General features: G+C 40.6%; 2 protein-coding genes and 1 long non-coding RNA gene across 14 annotated transcripts in view; 1 reads left to right on the top strand and 2 right to left on the bottom strand.

Moving 5' to 3' along the window:
* Positions 1 to 18,195, top strand: part of Pur-alpha (Purine-rich binding protein-alpha) — a 44,044-nt gene extending 25,849 nt beyond the window's left edge. For 7 of the 9 annotated variants that reach the window (XM_022802193.2, XM_022802195.2, XM_086987523.1 and 4 more), the window contains 4 exons: positions 405 to 526; positions 1,340 to 1,586; positions 8,048 to 8,271; positions 9,108 to 15,251. In XM_022802193.2, the coding sequence (XP_022657928.1) occupies positions 405 to 526; positions 1,340 to 1,586; positions 8,048 to 8,271; positions 9,108 to 9,617 (1,103 nt within the window). In that variant the 3' untranslated portion in view covers positions 9,618 to 15,251. Of the gene's footprint in view, positions 1 to 15; positions 116 to 404; positions 527 to 1,339; positions 1,587 to 8,047; positions 8,272 to 9,107; positions 15,252 to 15,273; positions 15,426 to 15,590 lie in introns of those variants that run through there. The other 2 variants (XR_015326704.1, XM_086987522.1) reach the window with 2 other exon arrangements.
* On the bottom strand, positions 8,670 to 14,978 carry LOC147756268 (uncharacterized). The gene is made up of 2 exons (XR_015326707.1): positions 14,838 to 14,978; positions 8,670 to 9,637 (listed from the first exon to the last, which is right to left on the bottom strand). It is a non-coding gene; the product is annotated as an uncharacterized LOC147756268 (long non-coding RNA).
* Positions 18,196 to 18,328: 133 nt separating the features above from the next.
* LOC111248941 (uncharacterized) overlaps positions 18,329 to 23,297 on the bottom strand; it is a 47,320-nt gene continuing 42,351 nt past the window's right edge. For all 4 annotated transcript variants that reach the window (XM_022802080.2, XM_022802082.2, XM_022802081.2 and 1 more), the window contains exons 3-4: positions 21,418 to 21,514; positions 18,329 to 19,756 (exon numbers count right to left, since the gene is read on the bottom strand). In XM_022802080.2, coding sequence (XP_022657815.1) covers positions 19,509 to 19,756; positions 21,418 to 21,514 — 345 coding nt within the window. In that variant the 3' untranslated portion in view covers positions 18,329 to 19,508. The remainder of the gene's footprint in view (positions 19,757 to 21,417; positions 21,515 to 23,297) is intronic.

Genomic DNA, 23,297 nt, shown 5'->3' with positions numbered 1-23,297 from the left:
TGGTAATGCTTTAGTTCCGCGGGCTGTAGTATGCATAGCAAATCAATAACTCAGCTTCAGGTGAAGAAACTGATAGCACATTGCGCATGTTTTCCGTTCGACCTGCATTTGGGGGGTAATGACAACAGTTACTAATATTCAGCAAATATATTTTCTAAGTTCGACATGCGATTCTATTCCCTTAGTTAAACATCACTTCATTTGGCCTGGTCATCAGCGCAAAACGTTTCTATTTGTTTTTTTTTTCCTAAGGAGTCTACCTAAACGCGTACCCCTAAGTGTAATAGAGACAATGCTAAACAATAGCAAGCAGTGTTTGTCACTAAGTTAACCTTGTTTGTTCCTGTCGTTGCTCTGTTCTCTCTATGACGACTGTGATCGTCAATTATTACGCTTCTGGTTAGATGGTGCCGCGGAGGGAGGCGGAGGTGGAGCGGAAAAGGAGCTTGCGACAAAGATGCTCCAGATACAAAGTAAAAGGTTCTACCTCGACGTCAAACAGAACCGTCGTGGAAGATTCATCAAGGTAAGTGTCAAATGAGTGCTTGTCCACAATTGTTTACAAAACAAAAAACAAGCACTAAAAAAAAGTCGAATCCCTATAGGCCTTTTGACGGTAAGGGTGAATTTCTGTGGAGACCTAGAATACGAAAAGTAAGTAATACTATGATTTGAAATAGTATATAATGCCGTGTTTGTCCGTTAATTATTGATTTCCGAAATCGCCGAAGACAGGGCGGTTATAGTCAGGATGATTCTATAATGAAGCAACAACAAAGAACCCCAACAAAGAATTAGTATAATCCACAGCGCCATCCTGTTTATACAAATAAAACATTTTCTGTTGTTGTTATTAATCGCTGCTTTATAACGCTTTCTTTTTAACCTAGATATACTGACAACGGCAATGGATCAAACATAGCCGTCCTTGAGATTCCAGGACAAGTAGCTGCTTTTTAGGTACTTGCGGATTCTCTTACAATCAGGATTATGTCAATTTTTCTAAGCGTCCTTTTTTGATAAAAACCAAATGATACCAATCATGGTCTAGTGCCACGTAACTGAACGGGTCTGTTGTTTGAATTTAGAGATTCATCGTCGAACGCCGACTAATTATCCGTTCGTATTTTTCACGCTTCTCATTTTCTTTATTTATAGTTTATAACCATAATTCAGTGAAACAAAGTCGAAAGTCTTTTTGACAGTTCAAGAATACCACTTGACAGGTATATATGCAATACATATATTGTATTTTTCCGGGATCAATAACATATGCATACCAATATTATCTTACCTGCGTTGCTGTTGCCGCTGGCGCCACTTAACCGTGACATTTTAGGTGGCCGAGGTAGGCGTTGCGGGTCGCAAGTCACGTCTTCTGCTGGCGATGTCAACGGCAGCCGAATTTCGGGACCATTTAAGCTCATTCAGCGAACTGTACGCTTCGTTGGGCCCACCAAACCCAGAAAATTTACCCGAGGATGGAAAACTCAGAAGTGAAGTGATGGTTAAAGAGAATAGGCGATACTATCTTGACCTCAAGGAAAACTCGAGAGGAAGGTTTCTACGCGTCTCACAGACCATCGGTGAGTGTTACGGGCTTTTAAGGTAGGACGAAGGCTTATAATAGGTACCTTGCATAGAAGTTCTCTCGCAGATAAACGTAGTGTGATTCGTGTGGACATGTTGATACCAATCTCTTAACCACGTTAGAAGCGGCATGACATTTCTGTTAAAAGAGAAAAGTTTTTGTTTTTCCTCACGTACTTATAATATGAGTGTGTGAAGCACATGTCGAAGACCGCCAAGTGCATATATTTCTTGGCGGTGTTTGGACATAAGCGGTCTAGCTTCAGGCGAAAGACCAAGCTCTATCTAAGCGATCTTTTGCTTCTTAATAGAAACAACAATCTCACAATGTATAATGAAACCAAATAACGAAGGAATGTGTTCGGTGCAACGGTTAAGATATAAAATGAACAGATTTCACTTAAATGTTATTTTATTGCTACGAATTATTTTCAGGCCGGCCTGTTAAACAAACAGGGCGTAACGATGCGCAGTCCTGCTGACTTGCTCATTGATCTTGCTCATTTCGATATGCTATATTCCTAGATCAGTAAGATAATACATTAGATCACGTGTCAGTCTTACTCGCGTCCTGAACCACCTATTCCTGAATCAACTGTCAATTTAATCTGTTTAGGTTGTTGATTTTTAAAATACCAAAAAACATTGCATACAAGAACTAGTAAAAGATATCTATCTATTGCTGACTATAGTAATTCACGTTTTGTTAACACTGAGGAACGGAAAGCGTATTAATTCATCAGCCGCATCTGGTGTCCCTTACATTGTCCTACTTGATATTCTTGCGTCTTATTTTTTAAACAGATGTAAAATATGTACATTTTTTTCAATATACATCCGTCTGAGGAAAAGGTTCCGTAACACCTGCTGAACCTATAACTCCAGATTTTGGTCCGTACGTAGTTTGGAACATAATCCGCTAGAGTGCCACGTGACCATTTCATCGCCGAGCTTCGAAGGTCTTTTACCGTTGTCGTACTGAACTCAAACATTTTTAAATCCGTTTTGTTAGCAGTCTTAACGGCACCACATGCTATGTTTTTGTCGTTACTCGAAGAAGCAAAATCTAAACCGCTTGTTTTCGCTGCGATTTTTTACTACCTGGCAGTTGTTGTGGGCTATAACCTTAACAGGCGACGAGTAGTCAAAGGATATTGTTCTCCCGAGAACCGTGTTACTCTAATTTATACAAACGCTAGACGTGTGAGGTATAATCAAGGCAAAAATCAGACAAAAGCGTGAATCTTATATGCCCAGAGACCAGAAGCAATACGTCGTAAAGATACGTGTCAATAAGGCGGGCATGTCGGTAGATTTCGAGAAGTGATTCTAGCTGTTTCTATCTGTTTCACGAATAGAATTCACAAGAGCTAGAGCATTTTAAGAATCCGGCTCGAAAATTGCTTATAGGCATGTCGGCCTGATTAGCACAGGTCAGCGAGTGTTACGCTGTGTTTCGTGGACACCCTAATAAAGTGTGGCCAGCAGGTGCGCTTTTTTGGGCTGGTCAAAAACCTCTCTGCGTTCAGTCTAGCACTAAGGCTCAACGAGGGGACCAGTCACCGAATCGCTTAATTATCCTAGCCAATTTATGGTATACACTTGGGTTACACCATGGAGTAGCCTTCGTACTATATCGGTCTTCGCAACATTGGTACCAGCTTTGTCTGTTGCTTTGAGTCTATGCAGTTGCAAAGCCGTCGTCAATAGTAAGCGAACAATTACTAGCCACTGGATGGATTCAAGGATGACGTCGGCAGGCGCCAAAGGCAAATGTAATTGAAACTCAACAAACCGAATTGCTTTGAGAGACGGGTGGCTTTTAGGCTGGTAACAGAAATCTGGTATTTTCGTTAGATTCGCACATGTCTCGGTATATTCCGGCTCATTTGCCTTTTCGTCAGAGCCTGCGTTCTTTAGTACATTTTTCGTTGGGCTGCTGCTTATGTAGACATGCAGATCGTGCATGAAGAAATGATGGTTGGTTCACTGATACTGTTCAGTATAATAATCTTGATGGAATAAGCTTTCAGAGTTTGGATACTTATCCTAGGTGACTCCTAAAAACAATTTTACGGCAAAGCTGTTATAGGATGTGTGCCTACGATAAACTGTTATTATTGGTGGAACACTTTGGCACAATAAGAGTATATTCTCTAGAAGTGACTGCACTGACTTTTACATGTTCGACAGGTTTGTAACGGGTTTTATGATTTCAAATATCCGACAATCCTTTCTAGCGAAATATGTTAATAGTACAAACCATCGAAGGACACAAAAGGCCATGTTTTAGTAAACGATGTCCCTCCATACTGTTATATTGTCATATTGTTAATAGTTGTACATCAGATAAGGAAAGCTATTGCTTATCCTGCCTACATGTCTATAGGTTTTGCTCTTCATATCTATAATGAAAAGAGCACACAATAAAAGGTACGAATAGTAATCAACCACCGCACCTTCAAGATTAAGTGTACTCTACCATAAGTCATTCTGTTATGTAGTTTTTTTTTTTTGATGTTGAACGAAAAAGACACGATTCTAAGGTTTTTCCTGTGTGCCAGTCAAAGTATTGACTAATTCGCTTCTTGACCAAAATGCTTATGATTCTGCGCTGCTGAACAAAGTAAATTTTGAGTTATAAATAGCGGGTTCAAAATTTGGCGCACTGGCTTTACGATTTGATGAGTCTAGTTGGTACAAGCGCGCATTCAATTTCAAAAAAATATTCTATGCTTTTAAAGGTACACTGGAACAGCCTTTACTAGCTTTACACCAGTACCGATTTTTTTTTTAATCTTTTTGTATGTTTTCAGCTATGTCACCCGCCACTATCCCTTTGATTCTTCGTCAGATTACTGACGCAAGTCTTAAGCGTGGTTGATAAATTTACGCAGTTATGTTAAAAAGTGCGCTGAAAAGATGCCTGCACAAAAACTTTCGAGTACGAAATTCAGACCGCTACCATATAATATCCGAGCCTTCGTCTTTCTCAGCTCTAGTTCATGATCTTTTATTTCCAGTACTATATAAATCCAAACACACAGCAATATCTCGCTTTATAACGCCTTATCGGCTGACCCTCAGTAATAAACACCAACTGTTTTTATATATTTTGGCTTAGGCTTTTACGTTCTTTTTCAATTTTTCATCTATTTCAGCCGCCTGCTGTTGCAGGTGATTATCGATGCAGGGGCTATCAAGCTGATGATGTTGACTGATAAAACTGATCGATACAGGAGAGGGTACCACGTGGGCTTTTGACGTTTCAGTTTCATAGAAAAGAGCACTCTGCCACTTGAGCAGACGAATTAGTGAAAAAAATAAAAATAAAAATTATAGTCTATTAGGAGATTTATTGTTAGAAGCGCATGATCTAGCTGCGTGTCATCTCAGAATAGGGCCCTAACTCACAGTAGTAGTAGTAGTAGTAATACACGGTAAAAAAAAATAGAATTTACAGCAGTGATTTGTTGTGCTTACTTAGCCAGCGGCAATATATGCGGTGTCTATCCATTCTGCGTATATAACGTGCACCTATCGCACCTTCGTCTGGCGCCGTGGGCGAAGGACGGATTGACGAAAGCAAAGAATCACCTGGTCTTCCCATTTTTTTTGAGGCCAGGCGTCGTGTAAGTCACCGCCGACAGACGCTTGTCGTAACCAGTCTAGACGGCGGCGGGTACACGCTCAGTGTACAGTCGGGCTTATCAGCGTATTTGCTTTTGAGTATTTAAGCACGCTACTAGAGAATAGGTGGCTATTAAATAATCACTAGCGGTTCTTGATGACCGGTGCTTAAATTTTGCAAGTTTTCCGTGTCTATTTTGGTTCCATTAAATCTATCTAAATTGTTTCTGCTCTATCGGCTATAAAGGACATAATAGTATGTCGTTACGAGGAATGCAAACCTGGGAAAACTTGCGACCGTCCTAGGTGCAATCCATTAATGGGATTTCACTTCAGTAAAACTAGTATTTTGTCTCCTTCGACAGTTTAACTTTTTTTGTTCACCATATATATATCATAGGGGCTATCTCAAAATGCTCGTTTGCCGTACTGACCGGAAACTGGGACATAAATGATAGCTCGAAACTAAAAATGCTGAAAGATTATCAGATATCCATAAATCACTGATTTCTCACATTCAACATGATATTTGAATCAATATAGCCATCTGAATCAAAAACAAGTTAAATTTGTTTATATTTTTTTTTATTTTAGCCGATTTTGGCCTTAAATTACATTATGACTCAAGTACGTGTACGTGTAACTACTAACAGGAGCCATATTCAATCATTAACATAATGAACAGAGAAGACAAAAATCAACAGCTTGACAACAGCTCCTGCTGTAAATAGCAAGCATTTTCTTGTAATACAGCTAATGAATGAATGCATTAAGAACGTTAAATAACGACTTTTATCATTTTTAATGCGTTTGTTGTTCTCGTTATTAAAAATAATAGAAACGCTATAGATAACATGTTATATATTGGGTTATGAACAAAAATATTGACTGTTTTAGGCAAAAGCTAAACCTAATACCTCTAATGTTTGAAAATGATATTCTCAAACTTTTAATCGATGGCCTTTCGTCATGTTTTGGTGATACCACAACTCCATTACTATAGAACCTCTGTTGCTTCCGATACAAGAAGGTGTTAACTTTTGCGTCCCTGGATTGAAACTAAACAACTACCATTAAGCGAGTCCTGCAAACACTGAAACAGACGATAAGCTTAATGGTGTAGGATCCGGACTCTGCGGCTGAAGTTTTTACTTTTTTCACTTAAATTTTTGTCATCTGACATTGCCATAGCGGATGACGACGCCTTTTCTGTTTACTGGTTCTGGTCGATTTCCTTCAATGGATTTTTGTGATCCTATCAATTGTTCATAGCAGAGGCCTAAGTCAACCGTTCTGCTTTGACGGCACTAACCCATAGTGCATGATTTCATTCGAATCTCACCTAATATATCGTATCACTTATTGTGGCGTTAGTCCGGTCTGATTGTAGCCAAAGTTTTTCCATCAATTTAGCCTCGGTGATCAACCGGTTTAGAGAGCACTCGATTTCATTGCGTTTGTGTGGTTCTGTACATGGAACTATACACATACCCGATTAATTTTTGCGTATCAGTTCGTATGACACCACAAACATCGAGCTTTTTTGTAGCCAACTTTGTTCTATTTGGCTTCATTCCTTGACGATATCATGGCTACTCACGTGTCGGTCCTACTCAGTTTTTTTTGCAACTTGGCAACGATTACATACGGGGAGCATCCGTTACGTCCTGCCGGAATGTTTAGGCCGTTTCGTCCGGTAGCGCATCTTGATCATAAGCCGCAAATATTTTCTTTGACAAATTTAAATAGTATTTGCCTTTGTTGCAGTAAAATTATAAAATATAGCGAATATTTATAGAAATTTCACCATTTTTTAAGGCGCTTTATCTTGAGCCTAAATGAAGGCGTTCTAATCATTTTAGTACATTTGCTACCGCCAATTATCAGCTTTCAAATGACACCAATGACGGTTTGTCACGGCCTATACTTCCTAAAAAGCCATTTAGATAGCGAGTAACCTAGAAGTAGGACAAGCTTTGTGATAAGGCGCCCCATCGTGCGTGAAGACGTGGTCACCATCAGGGGGTCGTTTTCGTACCTGAGATAGCGCTTTAATCTTAGTATATTCCTGCTGCTCTAATATTCCCTGTGTGAAATGTATAATCCTAGTGCCTTCATCAAAATATATTTCGTCATAAATCTTGATGAATGTTTGATTTTGTTTCATTTGAACGTTCAGGTCTTTTGCCCCCTAAACTCAGCCCCTTGAGTCGGTAGTGAAGCGTAATTTTCATGTATGTAGCATGTTGTAGAGGACACGGTACGACAAGAATTTAATCTTTTTAGATCTCGTAAATAATCACAGGGTCCTCCCGAATATTTCAATAGATTCGCGTCACGTACACGTTTTTTTTGTGCCTGTGGCGCGTGCTCCTCCTTCTGTTTTGATAATTCCACTGCCTCATACGAAATTACCAGAAGACACTTGAATCACTCAAACAGCACAATTTTAAGTTAAATGGAACGTGCCAGCTGTATGTAGTACAAGACATTACCCGTACTAGTACAAGACGAATGCTGGATTCCCTGAAGTCCGATTGTAGCAAAGTATCATTGATGAAACACACGTTATGTCAGCTTTACATGTAACCATCATAGTTCATATGGAGTTTGACAACGGATGATGACCATTCGTAGGGTATTTGTGTAACGCAGAGTGATACCGCCTTCATAAAGCAAAAAAACGTTTGAGAATATCTTTAGTGTTTGCCTTATGTGTTCTATTTTTTTATTTTTGATAAAATCGTATTTCTTAGTGAAGATATATTGTTTGCCCCGTTCATTAAATGCACAAAAGTTCATTTGTTTTTTTTCTTTGTTTGAGTAGCCACAGTATCAGCGCGAGCCGGCCCACGAACACAGATCGCCATTCCGGCGCAAGGAATGATTGAATTTAGGGATGCTCTAACGGACCTTCTCGAGGAATATGGCACCGATGACGGTGGATTCAAGGGTGATCTGCCTGAGGGCAGACATTTGCGCGTGGAAGATAAGACTTTTTATTTCGACATTGGCCAAAACAGTCGAGGCATCTATATGCGAGTGTCTGAGGTAAGAATCAATTGTTTAGTTCATCTATTTGAAGTGCTGTGATAAAAAAAGTTATTATAGATTAGCTGATAGGTACTACTTTATTGGATGTAGCAGTTATCGATCTTTAATCCTAGTTATCCGTCATGACACTCCATAATGATGCGAAATTCACCGCAGTAAAACGACACTTTGCACTTTTTACGAAAGCTGAAGATAACGGTGTTATCTAGCCTGACTCATAATGTTTTAATCTTAACATATTCTATATAAGATAACTCTCACTGAAGTGTTGAAGAATAAGTGTATGGGAGAAAGTGTGAACTTATCTCGATCCTAGCGAATCCTTTCTTCTAACTTTTATCAGGCTCCTAGAAGCATCTGGACGTTCTCCAGAAAAACATCAAACATAGCCAAAGTTAAGGTTTCCCCTGTAAAAGGGCTTCGTTTTATTACAACGAAAACTCTACAATTGAGATTTGCCAAACTGTACCTAAACATACAATTCAAGCTCATTAGTAGTTGCATTAGTAGCACAAGAACTTCGAATGAATTCATTTGTCACATAAAACAAGATCGAAGATTTTATCAATATTAGCTTAGGCGGATGGATGTTGGCACCTTTAACCAAAAATTCTTCCATTACGGTTGATCCTATCAAGACAACGGACACCTTAGCTGTGAGGCCATTTTCGTCCTGTTTATGGAAAAGGCCTGTCCGGCGAATTGTCATGTTCATAGTTTTGTCTGACGGAATTTAAACATACTATAGGTGTTCGATTCCAACATAGTTTTTCTTGTGTACTAGCTACTAATAAAGCTACTGCACTGTACATTTTCTGGCTGACTTGATCCAGGTGAAGAATAATTTTCGTTCAGCGATCACGATTCCGGAAAGGTCGTGGTCGAAATTTCGTGACATGTTTGCCGACTACGTTGCTCGGATGGATGCCGCGCAGGAGAAATCAGCGGCCCTAAACGAGCAGTCACTCCAGCAATCGACGGCTCCAGGACCACCAGGTCCTTCGAGCGTCTCAAACGCTCTGCCAGGCCTAACGGGCCTGTCCTCGACGATGACAAACGTGGCTGTGTCGTCGCCTACCGGCCTGGGAAGCGGAGCTGGTGGAGGTATGTCCGGGGCGATTGGGCCTGTTGGCGGATCAATTGGAGGTGTTGGCGGCCTCGGTGGTGGCAGCAGCAGGACCATGGGCTTGGCAGGAGGACTCGGCAGCCTCGGTAACATGAGCAGTGTCTCTCCTATGGGAGGATCATTGTCGGGGCCCGGTGGACTTGGTGGACATCATGGTCATTCGGGCCATCCTGGTGGGCATTCAGGCCACGGACCACCACCAAATGCTTCCGAGTAGCGTGTTATAACCAATTGTATCTTCGTTTTATTATATATAATTATACAATTATAACAATGATGATGTTGATGATGCGATGAAGATGTGGAGGCGAGCGAAGATGACACCACAAAAAATAGGGCAGATAATAACAATAACAGAAAAAACACATCTAGTTATCAATAAGAGGAAAAAACAAATGATTCTGAGGATTACATACGACGACTATAATGAAAAGATAATAGGAACTCAATTTAGATTTATATAATTGGTAACTGGTAAACAATCAAAACGATCAATATACTGAGAACAGCATCAAAAGAAAATATTCATAATGAGACGACATAGCGAGTGGTGATGAAACAAGAATTAAATAGAAACGCCCCGGCTCTTATGATGAAAGTAATGTCGACGATTAGAATTCTAAGAAAGATGAAAATCTAACGAATTTTTATTATGATGGTTATAATTAATATTATTATAACAAATATCTTTATTATCATTATTATTGTATTAAGATTCTTGATATTCTTATTATAGCGATGATGATGATGATGATAGCTATGATAATAATCTTGATAATGAGGGTAATGATAATTACTTTATAATGAATATTATGGAAATTCTCTTTGCCGGGTATATAATGACTGTTGACGGAAATCTCAGTTTAGGTTGGTAGCAGTAGCTAAAGGAGGCTGAATCTATAAAATTGGCAAACCGATAGTGGACTGCTCACTGACCAGATTGACGAGGTCGAGTGGAAGAAAAAAATGAAAAACAGAGTTGAAGAGAGATTGAAGTCAGAATAAGGGCGAAGCTAGAACAGGCTAAAAGGTGGAGGAACTGTATAGATAACTGTTCACGTTGAGGGTAAAACGATCGCTTAAGAACAGGCGGGGTCTGAAAGCCAGAGCTAAGCAGACGCTTAGAAATCGAGGGGGCGGACAAAGCGAAAAACAGAAAGAACGAAGTGAGTCAAAGCGCTATTACGGATGAAGACATGCTGGACAGGGGCAGACGTTCTGTGGCATGTGTGGGGTCGGATGGTCTGCTAATGGTCGCTTAGGTTGGATCGGAGCTGGTAACAAGTCACCGGAGTCAGCAAACTCCTAGCCATTAGGCCCACACGGCCTAGATGCACCTTGAGGAGGCCTCTCTAAGGAAGAGTCGAAGAGCATTAATGATGACTGAAACTGCAGATGTGATCGTGAAGGCGCTGGTGATGATGACGAAGTGGATCAAATGAACAGTCGACAATGACGAAGAAAGACGGAAACGAAAGTATAAGAGAGAATGAAAATGAAACGTTGCATAAACTAAAAAGTCGAGACTGCTTCGGAGAAGGAGGCTGAAGCATGGATGCTGAATAGAGAAATAGGCATCAACAAGATAGCATATACACTGCTGGGCGTAATACCCACGCTGATGTTTCCCTGTTTTCCCTCAGGTAGCAGATGCCAACACAGCGAACTAACTGTTGTGTACAGAGTAGAACGAGTTACAAGTGATAATTGACATACATGATTGATAGAGGCGGACAACATACATTTTTCGGGTTGATAACCGTAAATCAACAGGAACTAAGCAAACGAAAGACCAGATGTGTACACAAACCTATATTTATACACAGCGAGAGAAAACAGGGAAACCAAAGCTGGGTGCCCCCCCCCCCCCCAACCCCCACCCTCCTAGGTTCGCTAGGTTGCCACAGCACCGAGCGGCTCACGGTGGCAACGGACCCTCCATTGAGCGCGACGGCTGAAATTATTTCAAACAATCTGTACAAATAAATTATCGCTTCTTTGTTCGCTTTTTTAATTACGGACAAAATTTTGTGTCCTGAAAAAAACCACTATCATTATTAATATGTTTACCGGCATTGCTCCGAGTTATTGTAGCAGTGGAGACTTGTTATAACACAGTTCTATGAGCATTATTAATATGATCGCTTTTTTTTTTTACTACGCTGCTAACTGCGCATCTTTGCTAGCCAAATGAAGACTGAGTTCAACTCATCAGCCATAAGCATTACGGCAGTATCCATAAAGACAGTCATGGCTGCAGGCTACAGACGGTCACCGGTGATGGCCCAGCTGGTCATCAGCGAGCCGGTTACTAGAGGAAACAACGTCCCCGCGCCTCAGTAAACGCGGCTCTGTTTTGGTCTCGGTCAACTATCGCGTCGACCGAATCGCCCGAAGATGGAGCGTCCATACCCTGAGCCCTGCGGCAATCGTGGCCAAGTCCATTTCCTATTGGAATGATTGCGTGGATTGACTGACTATGAAGCTGATTGATCGATGCGATGATACGATATATAGATGGATATTGTAGGTGAGGAAAGACGAGAGATTTTGGTAATTGGAGGGATCGAGCAAAAGCAGGTGTAGAGGTGAGTTGAGCTGAAGGCCGAAGGCGAAAAAGACGAGGCAGGCTGAATTCGTTCAACGTCGACCAATCCTGGTAAACAACTAACCAGGTAGCGGGTTAAAGAATAACGAAATAAAACAGATGACAAATAGACACTATGAGAACGAAAAGCAGAGCAATTCATAGAAATGATGATAATATCGATACTACCAATTATGATGACGCCGAGCTGGAAGATCATGTCGGACAGTATAGTGCGATATTTTATGATGAGATCATGATGAGCTTGATGACCAAGGCGATACTGACAATAATATATAGTGCTAACAATAACAAAAAGGAAAAGGGAAACAATAACGATACGATAGTAAGAACAACAACAACAGTAGCTTAAACCAAGTCTGTGAGAATGTAAATTTATAACGAGCCAATAATTTCTGAGAAGCTCTGATATATATATATGGACTGGCAGATATATATGCACGTATAGAGATTTTCAAGTCAGAATATTCCCAACGGCAGGCCATATAATATAAAGATATACACACACTCTAGTAAAGCCATAGCAAAACGGATACGACGATAGCAACAAGTCCAAGAAACAGAAAAATAACTTCTAATAATAATAATAATAAGCCTTGTACATTTAATTGTAAGTACGGAACGTATTCCCTGAAACCGCGACAGACTTTTGCGTTTTTTAAGGTTTAAACAATAGAGACATTATTGCCTAATCCCCGATGCTGGATTGTTTCACGAGACGTGTGTATCGTACCCTATAAAATACATAGCGCTTTTGAGCTACACCGTGTTCAAAGCGTAACCAATACAAACTATTGATCTGAATTGACAGATAGACTGGACGTTCTGTTACCAGAACAGGGACACTGCGTTAATTTGCGAGTTATACTTTTGTTGAAAATCTATATTGAGACCACAATACATCAGCCTAACGAACCCAGTCCATTATGAATTACGTTCTAAAGTAGATTTAATCTAATGTGAAGTAAGCAGTCCTGCTCGTGTTGCCACTATTACAGTCTGATTCCTTAATTAATAGGACAAGTCAATAAAATTCAAGACATTGAACCTTCGCGAAGTCCTGAAAATGCAAATATATGGACGAAAAGAACAAACCGTCTAGCGTATATAATAGGAATTCTACACGGTCGTTAATAAAATAACGGCTAATTTGATAATACAGGGATAATAAGGTCTTAGGTGAGGGCCAGCTAGCTCAGACGAGACGAGCTGACGCCGATCAGACGAAACGGGAGTCAATAAAGAAGGATATAGTCGTTGTTTATTGGTAAACAATGGCCTGTAAAAGCTATAGAAACAGTAACATAGCAATACACAGTACCGGTATGGAGGCAGTACGGAACATGCATTCATCGTATCTGCAGCGTCCAAAATAGCCAGTGTGAGTGCGCTCTGAAGCTTGGCGTAACTTCAGTCTCCCTGACATGGTTTTGGTGAAGTAGAAGCTGAAAACCGAAATACGTAAACGCTTGCTTTCTGACGGTTTCGTCTTACTGCAGTAATCAGCGTTTTAATGGCAGACCTTGGTTCATATGGTATTTAGTTTGCCATGGTTCGATTGTTTCACGGGACGTGTGTATCATATCCTATAAAATACAGAGCCACACTGCGTTCGAGGCATAAGCAATACAAGCCACTGACTGCTTCAGCAAGAGCTTTTGATCTGAATTTCAATAGGGGCAGCGACGCTTACAATTACGTTGACGCTATGTAATAATTGTGCTGTCTTGAAAAAGAAAAAACAAAAAGAGGTTGGATTGTTCACTTTTTTCGCAGTTTTCGCAACAAAAAAAAAGTCTTTCAAAGAGACTGAATTGTACAAATATGAAGCACCGTTACAACGCGTGTCTTGGCCGTAGACAAAGGAACGCAGTCCCTACATAGAAATAATATCATGCCTCATTTGTGTGAAGTCTACGAACGTAGTCTTTAGTCAAAAAGAGGTAATCTAGATCGTTTCTTGGCATCAATGTTCGAGTGGTAACGCTGGTTGGTTGATTGATTGCGTACCACCTCTATTACTGTATTCCCGAACTAGGAAAAGCGAAATCTTTTTTCGAAATAAACCCACCCAAGAACGAACATGTTCGTAACGAAACGGAACTCCAACGGCCAACGCAACGCGTCTTTGAAGAAAAAATCTGAGCTCGAATTGCCCCTGGACATCAACTAGCTTGGATCAAAATGCGACTCTTGGACTGGCCGAAATCAAGCTATCACCTACTGTGTATTAAACTCACATGTAGCGTCTATCACTTCAACAAATAGGACCAATATCGCTTGTGCTAAATCGGCCGTGCAAAGCCGGCGTCGACCACGACGACAAGAACAATCGTAACAAGTCGGTTTCTACAATTCTGATTCTATTGTAGGCCATACCAATTCAAATACAGTATCGGCCTATTTATTTAGACTATGATCGCGTATGAGTTTTGGAAGTCGTGAAATATCGCGAAGGTTAAGCTGCGTAAGCCTCAGCCAAACAATGAAACGTAACGTCGTCTAAAGGTAGACAGACACTCAACCAATAAACTAGTTTTTTTTTTAACAAGATGTCCGGAACATCCGTTGTCAGTTCGTCCTATCCGACCGTGTCTCGTTTCTATTCATTTTCTATTCAAGGAAAACAGCGACACCGAACACGAGGAGAGAAACAGCCAGCAAAAGAAAGATAAGTTTGTTATCTTCACAATCTAAAGTACTAATGAGGTAGTATGTTGTCTTAATTGTGTGCCGTCTCCGGTCAACTATTATGATTCACTCACAAATAATTCGAAATTCCAAGCGAATTCGAATTTTTGACAGTGACCTGATATGAAATTGGCCCACCTGATCAGCTGAGCTACATTTCCTGGTCATCGACGATAGCGGTGCTATGATCCGAATTAAGACGGCAGAACGATCCTGTAGTAGGTAAACGTCAGATACTGTAGGCGGGATATTGTAAAGAGATAAATTCGAAAGACAGCAGCAGCAGCAGCGACAAGAACAACAACAACAGCAGACGACAAAACGCAGATATAATTGAAGGAACTAAAAGCTAAATGCCGATGGCGAGGTAAGAGGAAAAAGATGAAGCAAAGGCAGTTGACAAACTAAGAAAAACATGAGCATCCTGAAGACGGTATGTGGTACTCAAGTAATAGTTAGCTATATAGAAATGAAAGTATGAGCATACTAAGTAATAAAAACCGATTGTTACTCTTGTACAGCGAAATAAATTTAATGGCCAAAAAAGTATAATAGTTTTTTTTTCTTTTATTAGCGGTAGTTATAAGATTTAAAGGAGAAATCGACACATCCTATGCAACTATATGAGTGTGACGTTAGCCAGTAATGAATCTTATGGAGATGTCCTTCTAGAAGAGGATCCCTGGCCATTCTTCGGAGCACTACGTTAGAAGATATGATTATCAGGTAACAGTACTGCGAAGCGTATTATTGAAATTCAGGAATGACATGAATCGGAGCAGGCCTGACAGCTGTCAGGCAATGCGTTTTTTATTTGTGTAACATCTACATGTATTAAAGAAGAAGTTGGTTTTTAAATTAAAGAAAAACTAACGATCTTCTGATTTCCAGGTAGCCTTGTCCTGACCGTTGTTGTTCATGTTGTTAACGGAAAAACGTGCACAAATCCAGTGAATCTTTGCTCCTTCGTTAGCGTGGAGTGTCTCCTTTCGTCAGTAGTCGTCCCTTCAATTCAAATAAACAGTTAATGAGGGAGAATTGATTAATAGGATGTAAATTGGGTAGCTAGTTAAAAAAAAATCGTTGACATCTTTGTTAGGAATAGTAACGGTAAAAGTGTCACAGTATTGCAATAGCGATGGCATAAAACGTCTTATGCAATTGCTACTCTAACGATAGTTTCCACAAGAACCGAAAACACATTGTCAAAATGGCACATTTCGGTGTATATAAAAGTGTTTATTACCCAATAAAAACTATACATCGGCAAGGGATTAGCCAAGTGAGTTTGTGCGGGTACGCCGGTAATAGCCGAAAACTTCGGAGCGTTGCAGCGAATGGATTCAATGGGAATACTTAAATCATTGAAGGAAAACTCCATGTCATCTATTTGTTGGTCGCTGTCTAGCAACGATTTTATTCGTTTTTCTTTTTACCATTGTTGTCTGATATTGATCCCCAATAGGTTGTATCTTGATTTCATCACGCGTGTTATCTAGATTTCTATATAGGCTAAAAAAGTGTGCCCACATGGTTCTTGGAGAATTAAAAACATCGTAATATGCCGTAGTGCTTACTTATTTTGAATTTTAAAACTTATTACAACTGTGCTCGAATTTTCGCAGCGTTCGTTAATGCGGTGTTGGGTTGAGGAACAAATGCCCGTTAAAAATGACGGATGAATCGGCTCACTGTAGCCAATTGAAATTTTTGGCCTGAAATGATACGTGCGGATTTGAACCTGGACCACCATATATTCCTCCGATTAGCACACATGTCGCTCACCAACACTTTACGGCAACGCTGGCCGCAAAGCATCTAGCTGAAATTTCCTAGGATACTTGTTTTGACTATCCCTTACGCTTACGCCCTTGCTTTGGCTTTCATTAAACTATTACTATTATTACCTGGAGTGATGATTCAGTGCGTTCGGATATGCAGCTCAAAAATGCATATCCGATATGATCTTCTTAACTATTTTCGCACTAGAAAAGTGCCTTCAAGACGAAGAGTTGGTCAGGCGCGATTAAGCCTAGAGCTCAGTGAAGTTAGGAATGATCCAAATGATCGCTGTCAATCGTTTGTATGCGCTAAAAAAGATTTCATAAACTCAATGAAAGTTGCACCGCTAACCGCTTTATAGAATGCCTTTCGCTGCTTGCATAAAGGAATGAAAAGTCACCTTTGCCTAAGGTTGTTACTGGCGGTAAAAGACGGATTTTCTACGACACTCTTGTTGCACATATGGCCGCATAACGACGCTACGTAGTCTACCGCCTATATAACCCAGCAAGTGCTGAAAAATCTTCAGTGGACCCTACTCTCTATAGCCTCTGCCGTACCCGGCGTACACCTTGGACATTGCCGTACCCGATAGTCACTTATTTCGCTCAGTACCACGGAACCAGATAGGCAAATACCTCAGATGGGGCTGAGGTCGGCAAAAAGTCGTTGAAAGAATCGCTTCCAAAGATGGTGTATCCAAGGTATCTCGCTTGTTCGTAAGCTGCGATAAATGAAAATGGCTAAAGAACAACGAGAACTTTATATATAAAGAAACTAATATTTTGTGTTGGTATATATGTGGCACTAAGACACGACTATAAAAGCACCACAGTAAGCGTCGATTTTTTGTAGACTTTAACCTGAACGTCAGCAAACTCAGATCGCGCTTTAGTCGCTGTACATGTCTGTAGTGTTTTTGCGGCCATACCTAGACAAAATGCTTTGCATTGGAGCCATGCGGTCCGTGTACTGGCATTTTGACATAAAATGCTTATACATTCTTTACCATACCAAAGCATTGCCCTTTCTTGGTCTATCTGGATCCCTAGCAATTAAAAACCAGCGTCCCAGCTTTGAAGTCGCGTCTCAGACACGCGTGCTGGGTAAAGATAGCCATGTACGTTATTTTTTTGCTCTGCTTGTAGTTACCTCAAGAGAAGTGAAACCGATCATCTTTTCTGGGCTTTGCCGCGACTAACGGCCTTCGAACTTATATTCATTTTTCGATAAATTTAATTGCAAAAAAAAATAAAAATGTTACAAGGGAGATGAAGCTGGAAAGTTATGTTTGCCGTTACGTTACAGTGAGTTATCTATTTTTTTTTCTTTATAGAAAGACCAACTATATAGATTTGAACTATGACTGAATTTTTAACGCAGGTTTGCGAGGGAGTGCTCCCAAACGATTCTGTATGAAGGTAATCGATTGACTATTACTGTAAAGCCCGACCATTGTCTCAATAAATATTACGCTAGAATAATTTTCTATTCGATACCACTGCAAGCACCGTTAAATGACAGAGAAAGCCCCATTGGAGCACAAATGCGCCCGGTTATCTAGCTAACGCCGAACGGAAACTTTATTTACCGATATAGACAAATATTTCATATCTTGTATCAGGTAGGCTAGATCAAAAACTATTTTGGGACTTGAGGGAAAGAAGAAGGAACATACCTACCTTAAAAAATAAAGAAGCATTTCAATGATTTATATATTCTGTTCTTATATATAGTTGATAGGGGACTTAGGAGATCATCTAGAAATGAACGCACTCTTTGCCCCTTAATCGACGGCAGGTTTTCTGCCTTAACCGTAGATACTCTACAGCAATGAAACCAATGTGTTGTATCACGTAGAAACTCACGTTTATTAATCAGCCTTCTTGATTCGTATTATAATTACCAGTATTCATATAGTACTGTATCTTTCGTATTTAACACCTTGACATCAATTACCTGTTATCATTATATGATTATAAATTGTACCTATTGCTTTTACGACATTTGATCCTAGAATTGCGTTTCGGTTCCATAGTCTATATCTATCCACTATGTTATCTTGTATTTTTTTTAATTGCAAAACTTCCAATCTGCACAAGCACAGTTGCCCCTCCGATGTTTGATTTTAGCCTCGTTATGTACAACTGTCATCGAATCGTCTATGCCCCTCATTTAACATTTTGTTCTTTCCACCATCCTACTTATATATATAAGTAGTTCTGTATATATATGCCTGTATAATATCGTGCTTCATTACTCCCTCCGTACTCTTCATCATCGTCTATTTTTGTAATATTATCTTTATTTTATATGCCATCATACACTTGTTAGTTGTGACATGAAATGGGCATATTAAGACATCTATGCTTACGCACTCGTCATATTTATTCTAGCCCTTACAGAGACGTATTATTATTACCTTTCTATTTCATATTTTTCTAATCTTCCTTTTGATTGTTTTTTTTTCAATTCTCATCACAACAAAAAAGACGGGTTTTTATTTACGTTCGTTTAGAGGTTAATGAGACGATTCTATTTTTGTTATCGATCTGCATCATTTAGCCATGTGTTTTACTTGGCCATGTTTTTTGTTTATTTCGTATAATGCTCATAGCAAATCTGAATTAGGGATATTCGGCGATATTTAGGAAGTTTAACTATACAATCCTTGAAAATAATGAAAAAGGTCTTCGCACTCAATTGCACGAGAGATCTCCCAGAATTCGCAAAGCGCCACCCAGTTGCACTAGTCAAGCTCTGAATATCGGGTTTTAGCCAACTTGCTCATAAATGGGCCAAGACGTGAAGGTTGACAAAAAAAAAAATTACAATTTAGTAAACAAGTGAAAGCATTGCCATTGACATGGTCGATGGTGTCTGCTTAATTAGCGGAACAGCGCATAGGGAAAGAGACTCCACGACAGGCCTCTACGTTGTGGCGCCGTCGTTCCGTCGGCATATACTCTCTGTTTTACTATTCGATTTGCGGGAACGTATATTGCACTGGATTCACGAAGACAGCTTCTACCGATGATCTTGTTTGCGAGGCAAGCGCATCTTTAGGAGGTACGAAGGGACGTTACGTTGACGTTCGCACGGATGCGGAATGCTGTCGACTGGCGGTGGCAGTGCTAGCGGACGCCCCATTGGAACTGGCCGCGAAACTCCTGAATTGCTCGCCAGGTTCGATTGGCCACCGCCGCTATTGCTGTTATTGGCGAGAAGCCTGACAACAGCTCGCATGTCAGTCGTTTCGAGATCTATCGGCAGCCCTGTAACAAGAGGAAAGCGGGAAGACTAGACGTGAGCATTTTGACCATACAGATATGTATATAAATGATTAGGATCCACAGTAATCTTGAGCGAGCTAACAAGACAAATGTGCCTGAACTAACCATGAGATAATACATGTAGGGGCCCCTCCTCGTCGGCAAAGACCGTTATGATTACTAAATTTACTGACCAAAGCTTTGTATTTTGCTTAATCCGTTACATAATTCAATGGTAGTATCTACTACTTTTTGAACGCCGAACGAATCAGTATTATACAGTATTTTTCATTCTTTAGATCTAATACTAATAATAGAAAGTAATTCGATAAGCTAAACTTTTTCTTTTTAATTTTTTGATTTTTCTACGAAAAAAAATAAGTAAAATCTCCCTCCTGCGGGAACCTCCTAACCAGGTACCTAATCGAAATTGGCATTGAAGTAAATCGAGATGATTTAACGGACGTCAGTCTGATAACGTAAAGACGGGGTAGCTAAAACTAAGCCACCTGCTACTACAGCAGTCCATACACCAGTCTTCACCAGCGATTCGTTTTTGTTCGTTATATCTAAGCTTCAGTCAGCCGATCATCAAAGCTCTTCACGGCGCACACTGACTTGTTTCTCCTGGATCCGGCTTTGGAGGTCACGACTTCGTGAAGCAGGCATTACTACAAACTATAAGCGTATATTATATGTACAGATACACTTGATGCGTCGCTCGCTAGCGGGAAGTCTAAAACGACAGGCGCCAGATCTCGCCTGATGTTCCTGCCAGGCAATGTTGGCAGTAATGTCATGCAAGACCTCTGCGACTCCTGCACCCCCTCTTAGTGGCAGCTTCTGACCATGGAAACGTTATTATTATGGCAATCAAATTCATAAGACCTGCTGTTGAAGCAAGCTGAATCATGCCACCCTTTCGAATAAAGTTCGACCAAATCGTAATGAGTCACCGAAGTTGGCAGGGTAGTTGGCTAGACCATTGAGTAAAACGGGTGTCCACGATTGAAAACACGAAAGATTGTACACGAAAAAGAAGAGGCAAAAAATCAACTGAAAATTGAGATACTCATCTATGGTTCGACTTAGCTTGTGCAGGAAATAGAATTCAACGGGTGTATTGCAATAAATCGAATCGGACTAATGTCAAGCCATCCATGTATTGGCTATTTGTCAGCTGGGGGATGCCCATATTCGAACACGACAAAATCCGTGGTGCTTATTTTTGTTGCGCTCTACGAAAATCTGTTTCGTCCCATGGTGACTAGTTGGGTGGATTTTATATAACAGTCGCGAAGTCATTTACCCCCTGTAAAAGGGGTAGGCTTTCTCATAGGAAAAACATTTTAAGTTTCGAACAACTTTTGTAGGCGAGACAAGCTTTCCATGTGGCTTCCTTTGCGGAGCCCATTAGAACCGTGGGAACTGTGCTTCGTCCCCGCAAGTAACTTTGCAGGAGAAAGGATATAAATGGCGTTGAATTGCAATTGAAATTTAAATAAAATTGTTTTCAGATAATGAGTGCTTGCCCAGTAAAAAGTATAACTGCGGGTCTCAAAGAACTGCCAAAATGTGAGGGGTCATTAAACGAAGACTTTGCGAATCATTATTATTTTGGGCCAATGACGGCGGTATGCTTAAAACTGTCATGTTATACGTACCCTGTAATGATGGCGGAAGACCTCGTTCAGTGAATTTATTGCGTAGCGCCTCATGTAAATGATCGATGTACTTGATTGCCTCCTCGATCACAGTCACCTGTAAATAAAGGGAACGAACCCAAGATGATACTTTAGCCATAAGTCCACAATGTCAACTGCACTGCCGATGTCTTAGGCCGTTGAAAATTAATTTATGACATGGGTCACTAGTGGGTGCGAGCGTTTACTTTAGTCTGAGCAATGCAAAATGTTTTTCTAACGAATCGCATCAGTCTGAGCTAGTCGATAAGTAAATGTAAGTCAAAGCTTTCTTTGGATGTAACACATCCGATCTGTTCTATCGATCGGTAGCATGCCGCAGCATACTATTATTACCTGAGAAAAAACGTTACGTCTCTCTTGACTGTAGGTACTCTACTTGCTTAATATTTGACCACATACATAAACAATTCGGCCCATACATTAAATATAACTCCATAGGATTTCTGATATAATCACCAACCGCCGAGTCGATAATATTTGTCTCTTAGGAGTGCCAATTAGTAACTACAATATCGCGTATCACAGTCAACCTGACCACTCGCGGGTCGTTTACAAATGTGGAATTAAATGTTTCTAAGGCGGCTTCAACGCGGCTAGATACGTAGAGGCAATATGGGCAATATCAATTATAATTGGACGAAGGCTAGGCAACAATTAGCAGTAACTACGCGTGCTTCCATGCGTGTTTCGTTTAGTCTCCGCAAACACGGACGAAGGACCGTATAACTTAAGCGATAGTCGCGATGTCTTGTCGCTGAGCGAGTTCGTGCTATGATTGCTTTGGATTCTAAGCATTCGACTGGTCCTAAGCGTTAGGTTCATTCAGTACAGAAGAAATCGTCAATCGCTCGATCACTTGCCAATAATGAAATACCCATAGGTGCAGCGGGGGTGGACCTGATGGGCTTGGCCCGAGAAACCCTAAGATAAATTGGGCCAAGTTCCTGGCGTGCGGTGGCCGCACTGCAGCTAGATAATGGTTCACCAGCATCACATGCACCGCAGCCCAGATGTTTACAGTATAGGCTCGACGGATTTAACGGCATGGCGGGTAGCCTGTGCATCGCCTCGTTCGGTTACACGAGCCCGCATGGTCCTTTTCAGACGTCGAAGCTCTTGTCTCCGATTCACATAACCCAGAGCAACGTCTATCTACATAAGAAGTCAAATATCTGATATCATCAGTCGCTGGCAGTTCGATCAGCAGCATATAACCCTAAGCACCGGAGCGAATACTGAAATAAATACATTAATTTCAGTTTAGCTACGAAACCCTATTGCAACAGTTCACACACGAAGCGTGCAACTGATGATGGCGAAACCAGTGTGAAATAGCTAAGTTTTAAGCTCTCTGGCTCAAGCGACAAGCTTGGTTTTGTTCATCTTGACCTACCTTTACTAGGGTAGTAGCACATTGCCCCCCCCCCCCCCCAGATAATAGTTCGCTTGTCTTCTAAACGTCACTGTGCCATGAAGTCATTGTGTTATACGAGTTCCGCATGGCTCCAAAATAAATGCGGATGTTATTCAGAGACATACTGTACATTATCTTTGGTACCCTTACATTCCTCATTATTCTCTGCGCAAGCTGTGCAAACACCCATAAAAAAGAAATCCTTTGATACCGAATGTTTTGAGCCTTACGTCCGGCACCGCCATGATCCAGGTTCAAACCTGAACGTGGACACACTTCGTTTCGTGCCGGCAGCGAACCGCTTGATGGAATGTTTAATACTAATCTACAGTATATATATCATCTATAGCACAAATCCGCAATAGGAATTCATATGAAAGATCATACGTAACGGCGCTCAATAGTGATTCGTATTGCAAATGAT

Source organism: Varroa destructor, unplaced genomic scaffold (genome assembly GCF_002443255.2).
Source record: "Varroa destructor unplaced genomic scaffold, Vdes_3.0 BEIS01000004.1, whole genome shotgun sequence".
Lineage (NCBI taxonomy): Eukaryota > Metazoa > Arthropoda > Arachnida > Mesostigmata > Varroidae > Varroa > Varroa destructor.
Note: the sequence above shows the minus strand (reverse complement) of the source record. Positions and strands in the feature narration are given on the sequence as shown.